At 35.2% G+C, this 22,994-nt stretch overlaps 3 protein-coding genes across 4 annotated transcripts in view; 1 reads left to right on the top strand and 2 right to left on the bottom strand.

Moving 5' to 3' along the window:
• Positions 1-5,295, top strand: part of LOC105049592 (structural maintenance of chromosomes protein 2-2) — a 35,942-nt gene extending 30,647 nt beyond the window's left edge. Inside the window, exons 19-21 of one of the 2 annotated variants that reach the window (XM_010929292.4) lie at positions 471-545; positions 1,172-1,317; positions 4,661-5,294. In XM_010929292.4, coding sequence (XP_010927594.1) covers positions 471-545; positions 1,172-1,282 — 186 coding nt within the window. In that variant the 3' untranslated portion in view covers positions 1,283-1,317; positions 4,661-5,294. Of the gene's footprint in view, positions 1-470; positions 546-1,171; positions 1,318-4,660 lie in introns of both variants that reach the window. The other variant, XM_019852104.3, reaches the window with a different exon arrangement.
• Positions 5,296-9,472: 4,177 nt separating this feature from the next.
• LOC105049593 (ras-related protein RABA5c) lies at positions 9,473-14,475 on the bottom strand. Its single transcript, XM_010929293.4, has 2 exons — positions 13,961-14,475; positions 9,473-10,025 (listed from the first exon to the last, which is right to left on the bottom strand). The coding sequence occupies exons 1-2, from the start codon at positions 14,295-14,297 to the stop codon at positions 9,649-9,651; spliced, it is 714 nt and encodes a 237-aa protein (XP_010927595.2). The 5' UTR covers positions 14,298-14,475; the 3' UTR covers positions 9,473-9,648.
• Positions 14,476-16,117: 1,642 nt separating this feature from the next.
• On the bottom strand, positions 16,118-22,710 carry LOC105049594 (asparagine--tRNA ligase, cytoplasmic 2-like). Its single transcript, XM_010929294.4, has 8 exons — positions 22,012-22,710; positions 21,371-21,607; positions 19,738-20,316; positions 17,394-17,579; positions 17,256-17,314; positions 16,981-17,110; positions 16,789-16,847; positions 16,118-16,524 (listed from the first exon to the last, which is right to left on the bottom strand). Exons 1-8 carry the CDS (start codon positions 22,390-22,392, stop codon positions 16,341-16,343), a joined length of 1,815 nt encoding a protein of 604 aa, XP_010927596.2. The 5' UTR covers positions 22,393-22,710; the 3' UTR covers positions 16,118-16,340.
• Positions 22,711-22,994: the final 284 nt, after the last annotated feature.

Consider the following 22,994-nt stretch of genomic DNA (forward strand, 5'->3'; position numbering starts at 1 on the left):
ATTTACTGAAATTTAGTTTTCTTTCATCTCTCTTGCTCATCCTTCCTTTAATAATTTGATTGTATTCAATCTGTGGATTGATGATTCTCCCTCAAGCAAATTGCATTCCCTTATTTGTCTATTTTCTGTCACATGTTTCTCTAACATACACATAAATTTTGAGTTTCAAGGCTGATATTCAGCTGAGGGTTTCCTAATTTCTGATCTTCTATTTTTTAATTTGTTCAGTAGGGCTTATCTAATCCAGCCCTCAGGTAAATCAGATTGCTTTTCAGTGAAATTTGGGTGGGCATATTTTTGCGACTTGAATTCAGTTTGACTGAAAGGCATAAAAATGATCATACTTTGTAATTTTACATAATTATCTGTAACAGTGCTAACTTTATTCTAACAGCTTTTGCAGTTTTGATTTGTAAAAATATCTTCTTGATGCTCAAACTATGTCTTTTAATGTTTTCTTTCTTCAACAGGTGGATGCTGCTCTTGATCTCAGCCATACACAAAACATTGGAAGAATGATCAAAACTCATTTTCCACATTCACAGGTTAACTTCTTTCCTATATCACTTGGCTTGAGAGTTGTATTGTATTTAATATTCTGTAACATTGTTTATCCATCAGTATTTTCTAATTCTTGTGAAAAGGAAAAGTTTTGTTTTCATTTCCTACTACTAGGAACTTTGTTCTAAGTTATAGGCCGTGGAATGGGGGAAATGGATTCATGTAGCTGATCCAACCTAGTCTGGCATTAAGGCTTAGTTGAATAGAGTTGTGTTCTAAGGTGTAGGCCTTGAAATGACAAACTGTATTTTTTTTCTTTTAATCTTAAAGTTTTGGGAGTTTGGATTTCCCTTTTATGTTCTTGCTACTAGGTAGAAGCGTGCTTTTATTATTTTATACAGGTACCTATCCTATTCTCTTGTTCATCTTTAGAATTTGCTTGAGTGTATCGTCTTTCCACCAACTAGGATTGTAATATTAATCTGAGTACAAAAATATTCATCTCTACACAAACCATAACTTTTATGTTTTCTTCTTTTTATGTTCCTTGTCTTCCCTATTTCATTCATCTCCCAGTATTCCAACTTGGGTCTGCGGAGGATTGCATAATTATCACAACTTTGACTTTGTACTGAATTCTTAGTTAATATATATATTTTTTTTTCTGCAGTTCATTGTTGTTTCTCTTAAAGAGGGGATGTTTAACAATGCTAATGTCTTATTCCGGACTAAATTCGTTGATGGAGTTTCCACAGTTACAAGAACAGTAGCCTCAAAATAGTGATATATTCTGATGATCTCTCACGTTTTTCACTGGTAACTAACTCTATACCTTAATTTTTTTTTAAAAATGAAACATGTCATGCCAGTGAACAGCTATTGAAGGTTAAAGTGCCTTTGCTAGAATGTCCTTATCTTGAAAAATTTACTATGTTATGCTGCCTTTTCATATAGAAAACATGTGTTATTTACATTGCATGAGTTCTCATGGCTGTAGATCATAATGAATGTTTGGGGTTTCCTTTAAGCAACAAATAATAAATAACCATATGGCTAGGAACTAACATTTTCTATGCTTTGACATCTTGCCTTTTTTTTTTTTGCTGGGCACTGCACTCTGATAATGTGAGGTAGCAACAATTACATCGAGCTTCCAGTCAAAGGACAGCATTACGCATATTGAGTATTGACATGCAAAAATTATGATACGTTTAGCATCTTACAAAGCTTCTGGGTAATCCTTTATATACTTGTCTTTGGGTTCTATAGTTGGACTGGACAGCTAATGTGCCTACCACTGAGCCTGGTTCAATGTATTTGAGTTTATTGTGTAATGGGCCTAGGTCATAAAGGCCAAACCCTGGCTGCACAATTATTTAGGTATTTTTGTCATTTTTCACCTTGTAAGTAGTCCCCCAATCAAATAACACTATAGAAATGGCTCCTGCATCTTGCTTTCCTCTTTAACCATACCTTTTCTTATGCTTTTTTTCATTTTTCTTTTCTTCTTCCCTTGAGGCTTCTGTTATCCTATAATTTCCACTCTCTATATAATTGAGGACCTGAAGTCATCTCAGCTTCGCAAGTTTGAGCCTTTGTTATAATCTAGAAGATTGTCATTCTACGCGATAACCATGAATGTTCCATCTAAAGACGTTTCTCTTCAAACTTTTAAGTATTTATAAAGCTTTAAGGTGGTGAATTTCTCACATTGGTATTACTTCTGGTATAACCACCATTCACAAAGGTGACTGTAATTGCTATTCTTAATTTTTTTTCCATTTTCCAGACAGAAAGGTTGTGCAACCCATCCTAATATGGTCATATCTCTTGTGATCTGGAAAGTTGGTTCAAAAGAAGGAATCTTTTAAGCAATGTTACTTGGACAAGTGACATGAGTACTAATATTCAATTATCCAAAAGATTGACATGGGGATCTCCAAAAATTGGACATGGGGCATATATGTTTAAGTAACGTATTGATGTATGCATATAATGAATAATGAGCTAGTCCAATGCAATATAAGCTCATAAAGCTTGACAAATCTTTGGCTAACCATTATGAAAGTCTGATAGTTTTCATGAACAAGTGCCAAAAGTAGATATGTGATGATGGTGGCATCATGGTATGAAGTGTCAAGGAGTGTCATGAACTGCTCAAAGTATTCAAAGTGTCGGAAGTGTTTGATGTGTTACAAACCCAAGATTTGGAGTGTGCATGTAACATGTAACATATTGAGATTCAGCATTATTGGACGTGGTCATATTCTCCAAACTTAACAGAGCATGCCAGCAATGAAGTATTAACCTTTGTGCACGATCTGATTAAAATATGAGGATCTTAGGATTTCTACCTACTTAAGTCGACAAGATCCATGAATTCCTTTATTCACTCCTAGGAGATTTTATGGTTTTCTACCTCTTTAAACCAGTGTATATGCTTCTTAAGGGTCTTTGCATAAGGAAACTGCACGAATTAAAAAATAAGAGACGTGCCAAAAATGTAACTTTAGCATCCATCTTAATGATTACCATTGGAAAAAATTAAAAATGAAACTAATTTGGTTGGGTTGATGGAAATGGATGAAGGTTCAGGATCTTTCCCACTCTAGAAAATTTAACCCCCAATAAAAAATTGAGACTTTACCAAAGATAAAGATAATTGTGCAAGAAAAAAGTTATATGCAGAAATCCAAAGAGTAAAGCATTAAAGTAGAGAGACCAAAGAAGAATAAAGAAGCAGATGAATTTTGAAACATGAAGCCATAGCTTTGGCTCTCCTAGACACAAACCTCTGCTTCCACAATATCTTAGAATAAAAATTTAATGTATGGTCTGTCTTAAGAAACAAGCTAGCCTTGCCATCAGTGAGAACACGGGGATTTTTCTAGGATGCTTTAGATATTGAGAGTATGGGCTTATCTTATAGGTTCCTTGGTGCTACTAGACTTCACTAGCTTTAGATGTCCAACTAAAGAAAAGGATGAGAAATATGTAAAGATGGTTTTTTTGGTTCAAACAAGATGCAGAAGCCCTAAAAATCCTCTACAAACCAGGCTATAACTTCCTCTAGCATCCCTTTTATTCTGTGCCAGGTCCATCAGGATACCTTTAAATCCTGTAATTCTCCTTAAGAGTGTGGGCTTATTTTAGAGGTTCCTTGATGCTGCCAGACTTCACTAGCTTTAGATGTGCAACTAAAGAAAAGGATGAGAAATATGTAGGGATGGTTTTCAGTTCAACAAGGTGAAAAAGCCCAAGAACCCTATAGGAGCCAGGCTATAACTCCCTAGAGCCTATTGTTTTTTTTTTTTCCAGGCCTGTTGAAATATCTTTCGATCCTCTGTAACTCAAAGCATTCTGTGCAGCCTTCTATAAATGGGTTTTAACCTTGTAGCCCAAACTCAAAATTTTGTTCTGTAAAAAGCATTAAACTCCTGACTGGATGCACTTTCCAGTCAGTATAATATCGAAATCATATTTGGACCCAAGAAAAGATTTAGGGAAAAAAAAATAGTGGGTGCAACTGTCAGGTAAATGTGATTGGGACATCAAAGTGAGAACCTATTTGAGTACATTGATGCTAAGGGAATATCAAAGGGGACAAAAAATAATTTTGAGTGCATCTTGATAGGAATTGTGTGGGTGGTCGAATTGGTGTGACTTCAAGTGCATATCTCAATTAGTTTATGGCTGGTTATTTAGTGCAGACTAACCAAGCTAGTATTAAATTAGTATTTCTGATTGTTGTTATTCTCTTGTTCTGTTTCTTTCCAGAAATAGTCATTGGTAGTGGTTATCTTTATTCTGAACATCTTGTTTGCCTTTTGCCATGAAAAAATGTTTTCTTTTGTTGGGCTGGTCAAAAGGTGCGGACAAACCTAATTTGATTTTCTTAAAAGCACCATTTAATAATCACAAAAAGAAATTATTTGGACCTATATGTGTTTTGCCACTTCTCTTGCTGCTTATGAGATTCGAACCTGATTGGAAGGTCATGTCTGAATCATACCACAATCATTTCTTTTGATTTACTTGTTTGTAATTTCTCTTTTAAGAGAAACAAAGGCCCTTTAATGACACTGACGGTTCTTTTATTTGTGCATCAATAATTATCTGATAATGAATATTTAATTTGTGCATCAATAATTTTCTGCAGTGTTGGGAGACGTTCCCTCTGTCCTAAATCCTAATTCATCTAATAGATGACTGATGCCTCAGCCTAGAGGGAGATGGAAGGAGATAAATAGCCTCAAGTTTGCTCTGAGAGTCATGCTTGTGACTTCTATTTTGTATAGTTGGTTGTTTCAGAGCACTTGGTTTGGTAAAGAAGGCATCATCTGAATCTGAAGCAATATCTTTGTAATAATAGAGGTTTCCTGCTTTCTCCAGTCTTTGTAAGATGAACAGAATTTAGTGTATTTATTATTACCATAACATGTAAGTGTATTATTGGGTTTATGCCATGCCAGAAAAATGAAATTGTATACTCTTCAGTCTTCAGTCATCCCAACTTAGCACACATGGCTATGTTCGCATGGGAAAGGAAAGAGCTGGATCTCTTTCTCAATAGATGTTCAAATGTATTTTCTTGGTGAGAGATTATCTGGTTGCGTCTGTGCTACTTCTGAAGGCTTGGAATTTTAAAATATATTATCTTTTCAGCCATCTCTTTGCCAAGTATGTCCTCCGAATGTATTAGGTGGTGATTATGATGCGAATTAATTAACATAAATGTGCATGTTTTGTTGAGATTTTTTTTTTTTTTGTCGAGAATGTTTAAAACCTTATAACATTTTTCTTTCACTGTTGGAGGATTGTAAAATGGATATATTGTATGGAGATGGATTTTGGTTGATTCTGAAGTTTTATTTTGTTGATTTTAATTAGCAGGAATCCTTTATGGGTACTGATACAAACTGATCTATCTGCAATCTCAACAGTCGATGAGATTGGGTGATGGTTGAATAACCACTAAAAGCTCGGGAGGTATTCCCAGGTGTTCATGTTTTTCCTAAATAATTATTACATCACTTCATCATTTCTTTAAATGGTTGCTCCATTGTTATTCTTGAAATATACGAGTTACAATGTACATACTTGATAAAAAATTTTTATATACGGCTATTAATTTTTAAATAAAGCATGCAATATTCTCTGTTTGGCTGTGACTGCCTTGCCATCCTTTTTCAAAGTGCTGTCCATCATGAGCTGCTTTCAAATCTGTACAGCAAGAAGAACAATGGTGGGCCTGGAAAAAGCACGAATGGAGAGAGAGAAGCCATCGAGTTTTCGTCTCTCCATCTTACACGAGATTGTATGGTCACAATGCAGTCATGAGAAGGGAATCAAAAGCTCTTTGGAGACATCCTGTTGATGACTGTTTTGGCTGCTGCTGATGTGGGTTGAAGGCAAAAGAAATGGAGGTCGAAGTTGTGCTCAGCGAAGCAGAAGACCAGCATGACAAAGCTTTTGCATGCATGCATGCATGCACACATGCGTGCATATAGATAAGATAATTTATAAGATATAAGAATTTAGAAAACATTTCTTAATATGTGACATATGATAATTTATATGATATATTAGATTAAAAAGATAAATAAAATTTATAAAATAGTCAAAGTTAGAGAGAGGAAATCTAAAAATATTGACTGAGTTTGGATGCATGAAAAGCAAGGATAATAGGATTTTAGTGAAAGATGAGAAAAATAAAGAAACATGGAGATATTATCTTTAACCATTATTAATAGTATTTCTACAACGAAGATATTATTGAAGAAGTAAAAAAGCATAGAGGAGTCAGTGTTCGATTCATATAATTTATAAAAATAAAGTGGAGATAGCTTTAAAAAAGATTAAAGAAGGTAAGGCATTAGGATTAGATAAAATATATGTTAAGGTTCAAAAGATCATGAAAGATATTGGACAAAATTAGCTTACTAATTTATTTAATAAGATATTAAAAATTTAAAAAAGGCAGAGATGATTGGAGAAGTATTGTAGCTCGATCTATAAGAATGAAGGTAATGAACAAAGCTATGAGGCACTCTATGAAATTATGAAAATTATTAGACAATAGTTCGCAAAAATAATAATTTTTTCAGATATCTAATTTGGATTTATGTTTGAAATATCAATGTTGATACAAAAATATAGAGAAAAATGAAAAGTCTATATATGGTCTTCATGACTTAGAAAAACTTGTAATATGTACGCAAAGAAGTAATTTTGGTGTTATTTAAGAAAAATTATTTACATAAATGTATATTAAAATATTTGAGGATAAGTGTTAGAATTTATTATTATACATGTGTGTATTTCCAGTTACTCTAGCTTTGCATCAATAATTAGTATTAAGTCCATATCTTTTTGCACTAATTATGGATCAACTTACTGCTAATATCAGAAAGATATACTATGATTTATGTTATTTATGGATGATACAGCATTGACTGGCAAAAGGAGAACTATATTAAATACTAAACTGAATATATGGAAGAAAATAAAAAAAGATTGGGGTTTAAAGATTAGTAGAACAACGGCAAAACATATGAAATATAAATTTAGTAAGCATAGAAATGAATATGTGATACCAATTAAGATTGACAACTAAGAGACATCAAAATATATATGACTATTTTCATTATTTGAGAACTATTATATAAAATACTGGAGAGATAGATGAAGATATATGCTATAGAACTAGGACCGGTGGGACAAGAAAGATGCTTTTGGAATATTAGGTAACAGGCACATACTTTAGAGACTAAAAAAAAAAAAAAAAAAAAAAAAGACTAGCAATACTTGCTATATTGTATAGCTCAAATGCTAGGCAATAAAAAAAGGTATATGAAAATAAGTTGAATGTAGCAGAAATAAGTATACCAAGATAGATGTATGGTAAAACTAGAATACATAAAATAAAAAATAAAAATATTAGAAAAGTTCCAGAAGCTGCAAAAATTAAATATAAAGAAATAAAAATTGATATGGACATATACAATAAAAACCTATGGAGGCTCTTATAAAGAAATCTACTTTGATTTATGTTGAAGGTGATAAAAAAAACGTCGGGAAGACATTAGATGATACAGTAGAGGTTGTGACGAAGGATATAAAAAAAATTAGAATAACATCGTAGATGGCACTAAATAGAAATATGTGGTGAATGAGACTCCATAAAATTAACTTCAAATATTTGGGAAAAAACTAGGCTATATGGGCCAGTCATCTTTTTGGGTCTAAAAACAAACTCTCTTTCTGAATGAGCATGGCCTTCTTTGGTATATCTTATGACTGAGCTCCACAACTTCAATTTTATAAAACTTCAGTTGTGGCTAAAACACATGAAGTCTAAGACTGCAGCCATAAAAAATAAAATAAATAGATCATTAATAAATTTTAGTAATGACACTAACAAACTATGAAAACACCTCTATTATCGGATTATGTATAATTAATTCAATTATTAGGAATAATTTCATTGTCCATTGCCATTTCTATGAATGATCTGTTTGGTATATCACCAGTGATGTAATCACTGAGATGATATGATCACTGGGGTGATATGAATATTATGATGATGTACAAATACTGAGGTGATATGTGAACAGCATGTTTGGTATATCATTGAAAATAAAATTTTTCTGTGTTTGGTATATCACCAAATAGTGATAGTGATAATGTATAAAATACCATAAATAGCTTTATACATTAGTATATAATAATTACTCTACAACTTGATTAAATATTCTTCATTCACAACTCTTCACAAAAATATATAGCAATAGTAATAATATATTTATTTATTTATTTATTATTATTATTATAGATATTTATTTTGATGAAGCTATTAAAATGATATTGTGATAATATTATATATAATCAGGCTAAGCTCAGTCAATTTTGACCATCAATATCAGAAATGCCCATCAGGAATGATTTAGCTCATCAAAATAAAATAAAAAAAAAGAAAAGCACAAAAAATTTAGCATGATCCGTCCATGCCAATTAATCATATCTATCTATAGAAATAAAATAGATATCTAATAAATAAATAAAAAATATCTATATCATTTAACTAAACCTATCAATAAAAATAAAATTGACATCTAGTAGATAGCCATCTATAGAAAAAGATAAGAAAGAATTTTATTTTCTCTTTAATTTATTGATTAAAAATATTTTTATCTCAAAATAATTTCAGCACATCTTCAGTATTTGGTAATATGCCATCAATTGAGGTATTTGTGGTTATTACTGAAGATAGAATTTTACAATACCAAATAAGAAGATTTCATCACCTAGCTTACATCACTGAGATGATGTAAGATATCTCCTTACCAAACAGCACTTGATTTTACAATAGTCTGGAAAACATTTTGGTACATCCCATCCCTAGTCGCCCCCTTTACTCTCAGTTTCTTTTCTCGTTTTTTCCCTTTAAAGCAAAATAAACAAAATCCAATATAGAAGCAACGTCCGGTAGACCTGCTCCCACACGCCATCTGCCAGGCCTCCGAAGTCCGAATAACAACATCAACACCGCAGCTACCCCCCACCACAAGCACCACACATTTGTTATATCGTCTAAAGGTCTGAAAAATGAAAACGAACTAGACTAGGAAACCAGTTTTGTTTTCAGAATATTAGAAGAAATCAAAATTGCTAATAGATATCACAAAAATTTTGAAATGACGTCCAAAGCAATCTTAGGAAAGAAAGAAAATACAGAACGAGGGAGGTAGCGAACACCTCCAACCATTTCAAAAAACAGTGAGGAATTTAACCACTAGATTAGCCTGGTCTATGTCGAAACACTCGGGGAAACAGCTCCTGAGTTCATACCATACAAACCTCTCCCCAGGTGAATGAGGAATTTAACCACTAGATTAGCCTGATCTGACTGCACATAAAGCTCTTATTCTGCAGTACTGCTTGCAAGAGAGAATAATGGTGAAAAAGAAGATAACACAGGCCTGCTATGCAGATTTACAAATATTAACTACCTTATCAAGCCATGGCAGTAGCATGTTTTTTCTAGATAGCACAAGGAATCATATCTAACAACAACATTTTTTTATTTTATAATTTAGGGGACATGAATACACTTCCAGATATGTAACAAACAAAAACTAATTTGGCCTATCCAATCTTGTGGCCCACCATGATAAAGCCTTGGCTCCCAGAAAACCGACAAGTGAAACTAACAGCAAGAGAACTTCTGGTTGTTTGCTTTGATTCATCAGTTCCATTGCCAGTAATGCTTACCCTGTTGAGCGATAATTCTGCTTTGTAGGAATCTGAGTTTAAGACCTTTCTGCTGACATTATTGTAGATCTCCTTGATAACAATCTCAAAGGCGGTCTTCACATTTGTGGAATCTAGGGCGGAAGTCTCGATAAAAAACAGCCCTTCAGCTTCTGCAAGGCTTTTACCTTCCTCAACAGACACTTCCCTAATATTAGCCAAATCACACTTATTACCGACCAGCATTCTTGCGACGGTTGTGTCTGAATGTGCTGCGACAAAGTTTCACAGAGATTTCAGATGATTAATCACTAAAAGGCACAAGAGATCAAAGCACATTAATATGTTGACATATGTCTAAAATTGACTCTTGCATCTTACAAAGTATAGATGAACATTACCATCTACAGACTAATAGCTTGCTTAGAATGATAATGGATCACCACCACAGATTTCATAAAATAGATTTAATCTTGATAACATGACTAATGCTGATGAGGTTTGCACATGTATATCTTGTACATTCTACCATAGTAAATTTCTACAAGGACTTCATTAATCAGTATCAGCAACTTTTGCAGAAAAATGAAATCAATATCAGCTACTTCTCTGGGACATTAAAATCTACTACTAAATATAAGTCCTAGGTTGTTTAATCAATATCCGCATTTGATTGCATTGATTGGGTATTGGAAGTTTTTGGGCCGCTAGCATTTCCAAAGAGGATTCTTGCTAAATTACAGAAAAAAAGTGGCGCAATGCCTTTAACTGCTATACTTCAATTTACAGGTCAATGCACTTGTACCTTGATAATAGGCATAATTGCAAGATGATAGGTGTAAAAAAGAAGAGAAGAAAGTTAAGTCACTGGTCAAACTGCATGCATGCATCTGAGTTTGAAACAGCACTTGATATTATCAAACAGTGTGGCCTTATCATTTTGTTTTTTAAGTTCTTACAAAAATGTCAAGCCAAAAATTATGTTCAGCAACAATTTGTTATTCATGTGCAGCTCTGGAACAGCCAGTTCAACATATACATGCATATGGAGGTCACCATGTTAGGTTCTTGAAGACTGTGCTAACCTTGACATGAGAGAGAGCCATCAGTAGTGACTAGTAGTGGATATGGAGTAAACTGTCTCGAACCCTTTCAGTGCTTGTTTCATAAAACCAAGCTTAAGTAGAAAAGTTCCCTAACAACTGGGGTGAGAAAGAGTCCTTTAAATTCAAACATATCAAGCAATTTTTTTGATGCTATCGAATGAGAATAGCAGATAAAGTATAAAGGGGAAGAGAAAAACAAGATAAAAACGCATATAGGTAAGAATATTAACATGTTCTGTCAGATCTGATTATGCAAATGCAAATAGAATAAATGCTGTGAGACTTGATACAAAATATAAACAAAATTCATGAGTTGTCAATTGTTGTGCTTAAAGCAACTAGAAATAGACATGCTCATATGTTCATAGGACTCTTGTCCTGCTGCTTATAAGCAAAGTAGTAGGAATATCACCGAACAAAAGCATAATTACTTTGTACAGTGTTTCTCCATTTGTTGAATCATATCTTGTTAAATGTCACTGATTTAAGAGAATGGATTACTAAATGGATTACTGTGATCTCCTTAAAATTAAAATTAATTGCCAGGAACTATGTTCTATAATCACTTTAATTATTTATTTATTTTTTGAACATGTTGATGTATAATTTTATATGATTGATGATAGGATCCTCTCCTCTTCCCACTCCAAAAAATGAACTTGATAGAGATACAATCAAAAGGACCTCATTAATTGAATAAGAGACTTTGTTAGAGGCTTCATAGTGGTCATCAACATCAGCTAAGGCTCTCAAGCATACATAGTAGCAAAGTTGTCAAATTGCCTAGCCAGTGTTAGGCATTCAGCCTTCTAAAGGCCTAGGCAGCATGGCTAGGTGGCCAAGTGGATACTTGTAAATTCCCAAAAATTACTTAAACATGTCATGCTTTCATGTGTAGTCATATATAGTTCATAAAAAAGCACATCAAAGAATTTATATTGCCAGATTTCTCGGGTACAAAACATATAAGTGTTTACAGAAAAATCCTTGATATATCAATTATTATGTAGGAATTGGTAAAATGAAAGACTGAGCAGGGAAATTGCTTGCAGATATAGCTTTGATTTCTGAAGAAAGTTCATTATGGCAAACCCTCTAGAGCTTTAAATTTCTTAAATGGAAACTGTATTACATTTTCTTTTTTGAAAATGAGATTGATCTTACGATGCATAAGGCTTCCATATCAAACATATGTAGGTTTTTTTGATCAAGATTCTCATCCATTTTCATACAGATTGAGCAATCTGACTGTATGAGAAGAAGTGCCCCATGCTACAAAGATTATAATCAATATTACTGCTCCCTAATCAAAACATTCATTGAAAAGATATGGCTTTGTTTGATCTAGAATCCAATCAGACCAAAAAGGTCATGAAGGATCCAAAATTAAAGGCATGCTTCCCATGAAAAACTACACAGGGAACGTATTGAAGGAAGCTGTAGCATACTCTGGTTATAACCTAAGCATTCCAAGATAAAAAAGGTCCTGTAAAGAGGATGTGTCTTGGCTCCTAAGGCACATACGTTGATTCTCAGCTTGCTCTTTGAAAATCAGAAAAGATTAGTTGCTGCATGTGGTGACCGTAAAACTATTGTTTGACATTACATATTCTCATGGTGACTTGGAAAGGAGGATTTCAAAAATTTTCCAATAAACTAATATTGACTTACTTTGAGGAGTAAGTCACAATTATCCAAAAACTAATTGCAACCTGAGTTTCACATGTTCGAAACACGGAAACAACACTTTTGCACATGGGGCAAGTCTGCATACATTTGACCCTCCTCGTAGTGATGGGAGCCTTGTGCATTGGGATGCCCTTTTGACTTGCTCTAAGGAATTAAATGCATCCCTATCCCAAAAATGATGTAAATAGAGGATGATACCTATAAATAAAAGAAAAAAAAAAAAACCTTAAAATCAATTCTAGTGATCCTAGGAAGCAAAATCCAAAATTGCATCCCAAATTTATACTTGAAAGAAAAGGAAAAAAATGTCAAACCTTAGAAAAAAGAAATTGTGATCAAATGTATTACAGATAAAACTCGTATAAATGCTTAGGCCCAAACCCAAAATCAAGCACCATATAGAAAAGGCAGATCAACCACATAAATACATCCATTCTCAAAATAACTATCAGCTAATTTGCATGTTTTCTCCATCTTGTAATTTCTGAATTCTTCAAACTAAAACCAGAATTAGCACTAAGAGTATTAAGCTAGGTATACAAAGGAAATTCCAAATTTAAATCTCATCAATCATTAAGGATGAGCAACTCTAGTAAGTGAATAAATTGATTCCCACCATTCTGCTCACCCAGTTTCGGAGTTCATTTTCTTTGTTACATTCTCTCTTCATTCCACTAATTACAATAACGTTTTCCTTTTCTTTTTACGAAAAAGCAGTAAACTGATTTGGAGAATCAAACAAAATTCCACAACAATTCCTATTGTAAAAGAATAACAGATCCACTGCATCATAAACACATTTCTAACAATCATACAAATCAACCAAATTCTGGATTTATTTTTGTTCCTCCATTAATGTCATAATTCATCCACCCTCTAACGACATCTATCTATCACCAATCAGCAACCCCAGTCCAAAAAGAAAACCCAAATCCAAAACCCACCATCATGCATAAACAACAACAACAACAATAGATGCTCCACAATTAGCACATCCAACACCAACATTCCCATCAACCAAGCCGTGTCTTTGTTCCCCTTCCTCAACCTGTTTTCCAGTTTCTCCATTCCTCCAACCAAAAATCTACTGCCAGAATCAAAGATCACTAAATCACATAGAATCAGACCACTACCGACATTACCATCAACAAAGTTGCCACCTTTCTCAAGTCCCTCCACCAGCTACCCAATTCTCCATCTTTCTAACTAATCTTAGCAGCAAAACTACCCGCCCGCAACCATCAGCCAAACAATACTTACAGAAAAATGGGAAAAAAAAAAGCACAGATCCACCAAAATCACACAGAGATTTCGAAAATCTATCAGTTCTTCTAACAAGAAAGAAGAAGACAAGTACTGGTAGCAGCAGCTGGAGAGAAGATATCAGCAGAGAGCATATAGAGTAGCATTACTGTCGAGCTCGTGGAGCCATCGGGGGACGGAGTCGAAGGTGGAGCGGCGGGAGATGTCATAGACGACGAGGGCACCGAAGGCGCCGCGGTAGTAGGCGGAGGTGACGGCGCGGAATCGCTCCTGGCCGGCGGTGTCCCAGATCTGGGCCTTGACCTCCTTGCCCTCGATGTCGAGGGTCTGCGTCTGGAACTCCACCCCGATGGTAGCCTTGGAGTGGAGATTGAACTCGTTCCGCGCGTACCTCGACAGCAGGTTCGACTTCCCCACCGCCGAGTCCCCGATTATCACCACCTTGAACAGATACTCCTCCGCCTCCTCCTCCTCGTCCGACGACATTCTCTCTTCCAAATTTTCCCCCCCACACCGTCTTCTGGTAGTTTCTCTTTTTTACCTTCTTCGATGCTGGATGAACGGAGCGATATTTGGCAAGCCTGGTGAGGTGGAAGCGCTTTTGGGACGTTTAAGACGTCGGTCAAAATTTTGCTGTCAACGTCTTCCATCCTCTTTCTTCTGGATCCAGACAGCATGGCTGCATGGTTTGGCCCCCGAATGCAACGATGTTTCGGGTACCACCTTTTTATCCAACGGTTCTGATCAGAAGAAAAAGCTGAACTGCTGTCCGACTTCAGCTAATACCTACCTACTCCTTGTACACCGTGACAATTCCTAGTAATTGTTCTAAACAACAAAGTGGGGGTCGGTACTGCAGAAGCACCGGTTATTCGTACGAGAACTTTATATGAGATGGAGTTTGCGCTATCTACAGCAATGTAAGGTAGCAACGACTTTATTAAAGCGAACTTGCTTATATTTTGACGAACTTTATGATTTTTATATAAGTTTATCTCATTTTTCAATATCTCATTTGACCGACGGTAATATTGGCTCATATATGATATTTAGGATTAATGCCATACAGCACAATCATCATAGAGTTTGCAGGCCAGAGGAAATACACGAGCTTACCAAAAAAAATAAAATGAATATATGAGCAATTGGTCAACATATCACCCTGCCCACAATTCGGGATTTTTTTTTAAAAAAAAAATTAATTTTAATTTTATTATTATTATTATTATTTTGGGGTCGAGACAATCACCAACCCTTTGTTTGGAAAATTGTTTTCTCCACCCCAAAAAAACGTAAAGGATGTTATAACACGTTGTTGGGGTGTTCCTTTTTTAATCTAACACAACTTAAAAAATATAAGGAAGAGAACCTGATAGGACATGTTTAGTCTTGAGACTATGTGCCACTATGGCCATCATGAAAGGAACCACGCCATCCTGTCTTCATTAGTTTTGTAGTGGGGTTTGATTTCTCTTTAGAAATGTCTCCTCCTCATCAGCATTTGACCAACTAGCTTGCGCGTCCATTTGTTGTGGGTTATGCGTGAGCACTCGAAATTGCACGATAAGGGTTGGGAATATCGCACATGGCAAGGAGAATTTTGGGACGGGTTGTTGGGTGGTGTTTACGAACACGCGTCTGTGTGTGAATCCTCACAGCTCATATCCATGGTCATACCCCATGCTCTCCAAGGTTGGCAGGGCAAGAGTCAAGATTAGCCGTTCGCCATCTGAAAGGATTTGTCCATATTTCAAGAGTCAAAGGAGTGTATAAGAAACAAATGTTCATACTCGGTGATTAATTTGCATCAAATAACTCAGCTTCCGAATAGCTTTCGGATGTCGATAGCCAAATATTTTTACAGCAAAAGACTGACTAATTCCAAATGGCTTTTGATGTTGAAAATGTAGCTTTTATCAAAAACTTTTTTTTTTTTGGGGTCAAACATTATAGCATCCCCACATAGACCCTTAACGGATGATTTTTCATGTTTCATAACCTTTAGATAATAGGAATTGTCTTGACATTTCTAGTTGTTGTGCCCTAACAAATGGTGGGTCGTTCAAGTTTATTCAAGTAGATAATGGGAATTGTCTACAAAAACTTTACATGTCTTGGAATGCACAAGAACCAAATTCAAGTTGATCAGATGGCCCCTTGTCATAGATGAAAACGAACATTTCATTCTGTCATTTGTTGCTTGACACATGGTAATAAGCTCCTAAAATGTTTTGCACTTTGTGAAAACACTTGAACAATTTTGCATCATGCGGAACAGCGTAGGTCATCTGGATGGAAGATTTTAAAAAATAACTTGTATATATTTAGAATCAGAATACTTTATATCCAACGTTCTGCATTTTGTACAGAAGAAAATGGTAAGTAACAATATGGATACTGCGGTCTCCATCATAAGAGGCCACTATAATAACAAATTTCTTGAGAATAATACAATGCCAATAATATTTTATTAAATACATGATTCATTACTGTACGGTGCTTTGTGCCATCATCAGGTGAGCAAATAGTCTATGTATTTGCAGAGCCATGGGTTCGGGGGAATGGAATTGTGTCTCTGATGTCATCAAGCCCAGTGGCAAACATAATCATCTTCTCAAACCCAAGGCTGAAACCTGAGTGTTTGACAGTGCCATGTCTTCGAAGATCCAGATACCAATCATACTGTTCTTGAGGTAGACCAAGCTCCTCGATCCTGTAACAATATTTGCAGGTGGGTCTTTTGTAAGTTGCAGCATCAACCAAAAAGCCCGTGGACCGGAAAACATTAGCAGAAGAAGAAAGAATACGAAGATTGCTTGCTAGCTGGGATCATGAAACTAGGATAGAATCGCATTTGCCCAATTACTTATATTTTCACCACAACAGATCCAAAGATAATTTTCTGAGAGATACGAGTGTTCTTAGCTCAAAAGAGAGACAAAATCAAGCACAATAATACCCAGATAAAATCTAATACCTCTTACTGATCATATCAATGCGCTCCTCCTTTTGGCTTCCTCTAACCAAAACTCCAGCCTGTGGATGAAAATCCAGCTGAGTGACTAGTGGATGAAACACTACAAGTGCAGCCATCAAAAGCTTAACTTTTAACTAGAAAGTCTAGGCTGTGCTTGCATGTCTCAAACTTAATCGAGCATAAAAAATTTACCTTCGGTGCAATGATATCAAAAGTGGAAGCCGTTTTTCCATCATCTTTGACATGCACATAAAATGGCTTGACTTCTTTTGGATGCTCATATATAATTACTGGCCTTCTGTAGATCTTATCCGCCAAATAACTGCCACCATCACAAACAAATATCAGAGGAATGTTGACATCATGGGAAAGGCACAACGATGTACTAATATTTAAATGCATGGCAACCATGCAGCACAAACTTATCTACTGAATTGAATTTCCCCATTCTCTAATTGAAAACATACCTCTCATGCTCCTCTGATAGACCCTGATCTACTTTTGTTTCAAATGTCTGATCCTTTACCTGTCCATCATGTTCTAATGTTCAAAATTTTCAACTAAATAGTTTCATGGCTTCTGCCAAAAATATTCTGTACAAATACCTGATTTAGAACCTCCACTGCTTCTGCATAAGTGATTCTAGCAAAAGAACTTGACCCTATTGATTGAAGGCGATTGATGCAGTTCTTGTCTTTATATTTTGACATGAATGTCATGTCATCAGAACAATTCTCCAATACTGAGTGACAAATAAACTTCAACAAGTCCTCCACACAGTTCATTACATCCTGGAAGCATCAATACAGAATTTTTTTTGTCAAAAGTCTTAAACTTTTAGACATACAAAAGGACAGTCAGAAAATATGTATGTGCTGTTGAATCTTGTTTAAATTAAATAGTTGTTGATTATAACGTCATTATAGTGTAATAGTTTCAGCCATGCCTGACATGGAGTAATAACAACATCACCAAAACCATGTCTTTGGGTTAGCACCTCAGCAGTTCTAGGGCTTCTAGTTGCATGCCATAAGACATAAAACAGCTCACTGACACTTAATAAAAACATGGTTCAAATTTAAGGATGAAATGAGGAGAGCAACATTGGTTGAGTGGGTGAAAAGAATCCATCAAGGATAGGTGAAATCCTAATATTATAAGAAAGATCATACTTATGGTCATGATTCATTCACTGCCTTACAAAATCATCCCAATAGAACACCTATAACTAAAAAATTAGGCTATTAACTGCCTCAGAGATTCATAAGGACAAAGGACAAATAACAAAACACCAAACATACCAATGTATTGCGTCATGTAAGTGGGACTGGAAATGAGCTGAACATGAGCCAAGCCAGGCCTAGCCGTAGCTCGGATCGATTAATAATCAAGTCGAGTACAAGCTAGCTCATTTAATTTCAAGCTGAGCTCAAGCTGTTCCCACATAGATTATTTAAGAGATCTAGTGATAGTCTAGAATTATTTGAGGCTTTCATTTACATAGTTTGGAGCAATAATCCCAATATATTTTAATCTTATAATTAACCGACACTCTACATAACCTATACTAATTTATAATAAATAATTATAAAAATAATTACTTGTATAATTGATGTAACTAAAATAATATATAGTTATGTAAATGGCTTAAAAATTAGAATTTTGAGCTAATTCAATCTGAGCTTGAGCGAGCTAAGTGTAGCTCTAGCTGAGCTCGTTTTTTAACCGAATAAACTAAACTTGAGACAAATTCTGGGCCGAACTCAAGCTAGCTTGCAAACAGCTTGCTCATCTGCCAGCTGTATGTCGAAGCAGATCTGTGAAAGCACATGACTCAGACAATATAATTTCTGGTTTGGACCATTAGATCTTAAGGAAACAAAAAGATAGAAAAGCTTGCAGAGTTAGAACAACAACAATACTTGATAATTTTTTCAGGTGAAAACAGCACAGCTTCCATAGCTTCTTTTATCACTCACTGGTACTTTCAAAACCCATCAGCTTCCACGTGCATTGATTTTGAGTCAACAATCAGGTTAGATAAATTGTTCAAGAAGTTCTGGTCATTGTCAATGCATTACAATGACAACTATATTCTTTTCAATATAAAAAGAAGATTGGTCTAATGTACTCAGATTAATACCATAGTAGCATCTTCTATTACTCTCTTCACCGAAGCACCAAAGACAAATATAGTTGGATATGATGCCATTGGTTACCTGGCTAAATCTGGCGGAGACCTTTCTGTTTTGATGTCTAGTTCAATTTTGACAATGTTAAGTTACTTGTTTGAGTTCTTTGGTATACTACTCTCTACACTGAAGCACCAAACACAAATATTCTTGGATATGACGCCATTAGTTACCTGGCTAAATCTGGCCAGACACCTTTCTGTTTTGATGGCTAGTTCGATTTTGACAATGTTAAGTTACTTGTTTAAGTTCTTTGGTAAAGCTTAACTCCTAATTATAGTTGAACATTTTAGGTCTAATCAAGTTTTAAACTAGTGGTTTTACGCTCTGATAGTCTGATTGACATCGAGGATTTTTAGTTTCAAGCAAGACAAGATTTCCAGCTTGATGTCCATGAAAACTATGCAATTATTTTTCCAATTCATTTATGTTTCAGAATCATTTAAAAATATTTCCTCTGTTTTTTTCACTTTCTTCTTGGGAAATTGACATCCTGAAGAAAACATTTCCAAGAGTAAGAATTATGATCCTGTTAACTCTTTTAATCCGAGTTGCTATAAATAGCTGAACTGTTCAAGCTAAATATCCTTCTTTGTTTCTTACTTTGTTCCTCCTTTTTTCTTTTGTTTGTCTAATGTGTGCATGTACGTTTTCCATAAAATTTAAGCCTGATATTCAATTCAACTCAAAAAGTATTAAGAAATAAGAAAGGGATAATGAGATGCAAAGAAGCATGAATAACATGACATGGACCTACCTCTAATTCCGCAAAAGCCAGTTCAGCCTCGACCATCCACATTTCTGCCAAGTGCCTTGGAGACTGAGACTCATCTGCTTGAAATATTGGTCCAAATGTGTAAACACTACTAAGTGCACATGCATAACTTTCAAGATGAAGTTTCATAGAAAATGAGAGATATGCTGGACAAGAAAAGAAATCATTGGAGAAATCAACTTCTCCAATTTTTACAAAGGCTGATTTTTGTTGCTTTTCCAGCTGTAGAGCTAGCTCATTAGCCTTCTGAAGATCCCGTTGCGCATCAATTAGAGCTTCTTTATTGCTGTCACTTCTTTTCAGCTCGTCAATTCTATTCCTTTTTTCCCTTATTGCGGCCTTGACTACTTCAAGGTTGATGTGTTCATCATCACTTGTTTTGATTAACTTTTCCATATCATCTGATTTGCTGAAAAGAGTTGTAACATGGAACATCTTGCTACAAACTCTTGAATCAGTAGTTGTGATGATAGGCATGTGAACATATAAGAAACCGTTGTTCTGGAAGAACATATGAGTAGCATAAGATAGGACATTACGGATACGGTTGACAGATGCAACCTGCATGATTAATATTGCAAATTAGAGTCACAAAAATGGACTTTGCATACCCCCCCCCCCCCGCCTGCACAAAAAAAAAAAAAAAATGAAGAAGAAGAAGAAAAGGAGTTGCTTGCTAGTCTAGATGTGACAATCACAATCAATAGGAAAGAAGACTTATTTGTTATGTTCAATAATGAAAACAATTGCTTTTAGCATGAATCATTTAATAGTTGTCTTCATTTTTATGTGGAATAAAATTCATTTTCATATCTTTTCTCCAAAAAATTCATTTATACATCATCCTAGTTTAAATGGATAAACAGATGTGCTGATAGAAAATAACAAAACTAAGTTCAAGTGGCTTTACCATTCTTGCAAATCCTTAAAGAAATCTGCTCTATATTACATTTCATATTCAGACTCAAGTAGTCTCCTATATTAAAGGACATTTTATGTTTATTTCTAATTGCATAAATTTATGGAGCAAGTTCTATTTGCTAAATGCAAATTGGGTATCTGAAGTTAGCATGATGAAGCAGTCAAAATATAGAAAAGAGTGTTTATTTTTGCTATTGCACTCATATAATCCAAAATAGGAGGTAGAGTGGCCTCTTGAAGAAACATAAGAATTATGTTGTATATCAAAGACAATAGCACCCAGAATGGGAGGATATATGCACCCCCTTGGCTTTGTCTATGGATCTTGTTTCAGAGAGACAATTCATGCAAGAACATCCCATTGATTAATTTGCGAACATAAGTGATGCACTAGAAGAACATCTAGATATACACTTCAACCATGGCCACGTGTGGATATTATGCATTCAAGTTAGAATAACTTGAAAACTACTTAAACGATTAAAAGGCTTTTTAAACTTCTTATTTCCTGCTTTATAATAAAAAAAAGGAGCAAAGAGAATAGATGGATAGGGATTTTCAAGCAAGGCCATCTCAAAGAGATTCAGAATAAGAGATTATCCCAGGAAAGTGATGTAAAGTCAATAAAGATAGTGTGATAATCTGAGAAAAGCCAAGTATCAGTTGACAATTGGAAATTTGATATTCAACTAACCATTGTTCTACGAGGACGAAGGTGGGGATAAGCTCTGATAAATTCCAAAGTTAGCCTTGTCTTTGCTAAAGGATATTTCTTGATATCAACAATCCCAACATGTAGAATCTTCTCTACTTTAAGCTGTACAACATATTTGCCTGGAGATGGTATCTTCTCTACCACACCTTTCGCCAGGATAGAAGTTCCAATAGACATAACTTGGCCAAGAAGAGACATGGAGGAGTCCACTACTATCTGAAAAATATTGCAACCCAAGTCAATGAAAAGACCCAATAAAATCCATTTTGCACGTATACCAACTATATACATTTGTAAAAACAGTATCAATATTTGCATGTAATCTTTTAAATGCCGAGCATCTATACACTAATACTCTACCAGTATAGTTCATCAGCAATACAGAGAATAAGTTAAAGACTTTCTTTGCCCATCCTTGTGATGCTACATCAGTAAGAATTTTTATGATTATTACTAACCCATTTCAAGACACCCAATCAATCTGTAATAAAAAATTGTATATTAGAAATCACTGATCAAGATTGATGTCAGAAAAATAAGCATGCTTTTTAAAATACTATAGCAAAGAATTCTCATGTACATCTCTTATAAAGCAATCAATAATTCTAGCAAATCCAAACCTGAAGGTTAGCAACACAAGACCCATCATTGATGCGCAAGTAAGCGACAACCAGCTCGCTTTTAGCCGGCCCTGCAGCAGGTCTCGGAACAAAAGCTCCGTCGTTTCCCACCAAAATCCTCGCGATCGATCTGAGGAGAGGCATTCGAGAAAAGAGGGCTTCGCACCACGTTTCGTCCTGCGCCTCCGCCGGACACTTCTCTGCCTTTTCTTTCCGCGATTTGACCCATCCCCCCACCACAACTCTCTCTCCGACCAGTCCCAGCCCCTTGTCTTCGCGACACAAGATCGACCTCAAAACCACCCTCTTTGAGTACTTGAACCATTCGACGGATTGCCGCTGTTGCTGCGCATCGAGAACTGCGCCTTCTTCGGAAGCCATCTTGTTTCTTTCCGAGAGAAGACAATGGAATATGAGGTGGAGTTGCAGAGTATATAAGTAGAAGGAGAGGAAAAGATGGAGTGGTGGGTTTCATGTGAGGAGATTTGGAGGCGAAGGAGAGAAGGTTTGGAGACATGGCTTCGGTTTGGGAAACTTTGGCGGGGAAGAGAGATGATTCTGTTTGCTGCCGTCGTCGCCGAAAGGTAAGGGATTGAAGAAGGGTGGAGGGAAAGGAAGCAGAGGTTCCGAGACTCGGGTTCGAGATTTCTTCCCTGCTCGAGGTTCGGGGAATGAAAATTTTAAATTTAGTCCTAGAATTTCGTCTATCCTTTTCTTGATCGACCCACTTAAACAATAATATATATATATCCTCTTAAATACCCAAATTTTTAGGTTGCGTTTCACGTGCCGCCAGATAATTTTGGAAGACAGCATGGGTTATCAGTAATTAAATTATCAATAATATTAATTATTATATATATATACAATATTATGATAAAATTAATGAAATATTGATTAATATATTTGATATGACAATATATTATTGATAACGTAAATTAAAATTTTAAAATCTATTATTGCTCTGGTACTCTTTTTTCTCT

This window comes from Elaeis guineensis, chromosome 8 (genome assembly GCF_000442705.2).
Source record: "Elaeis guineensis isolate ETL-2024a chromosome 8, EG11, whole genome shotgun sequence".
Taxonomy (NCBI): Eukaryota; Viridiplantae; Streptophyta; class Magnoliopsida; order Arecales; family Arecaceae; genus Elaeis; species Elaeis guineensis.

Coding starts and splice junctions, on each gene's coding strand:
- LOC105049593 (XM_010929293.4), bottom strand. CDS start 14,297: ATGTCGTCGGACGAGGAGGAGGAGGCGGAGGAGTATCTGTTCAAGGTG. Junction 10,026..13,960: donor ATGGCTCCACGAGCTCGACA/GTAATGCTACTC, acceptor ACTTTGTCGCAG/CACATTCAGACACAACCGTC.
- LOC105049594 (XM_010929294.4), bottom strand. CDS start 22,392: ATGGCTTCCGAAGAAGGCGCAGTTCTCGATGCGCAGCAACAGCGGCAA. Junction 16,848..16,980: donor TTGATATCATTGCACCGAAG/GTAAATTTTTTA, acceptor TTTCATCCACAG/GCTGGAGTTTTGGTTAGAGG. Junction 16,525..16,788: donor ATTGATATGATCAGTAAGAG/GTATTAGATTTT, acceptor ATATTGTTACAG/GATCGAGGAGCTTGGTCTAC.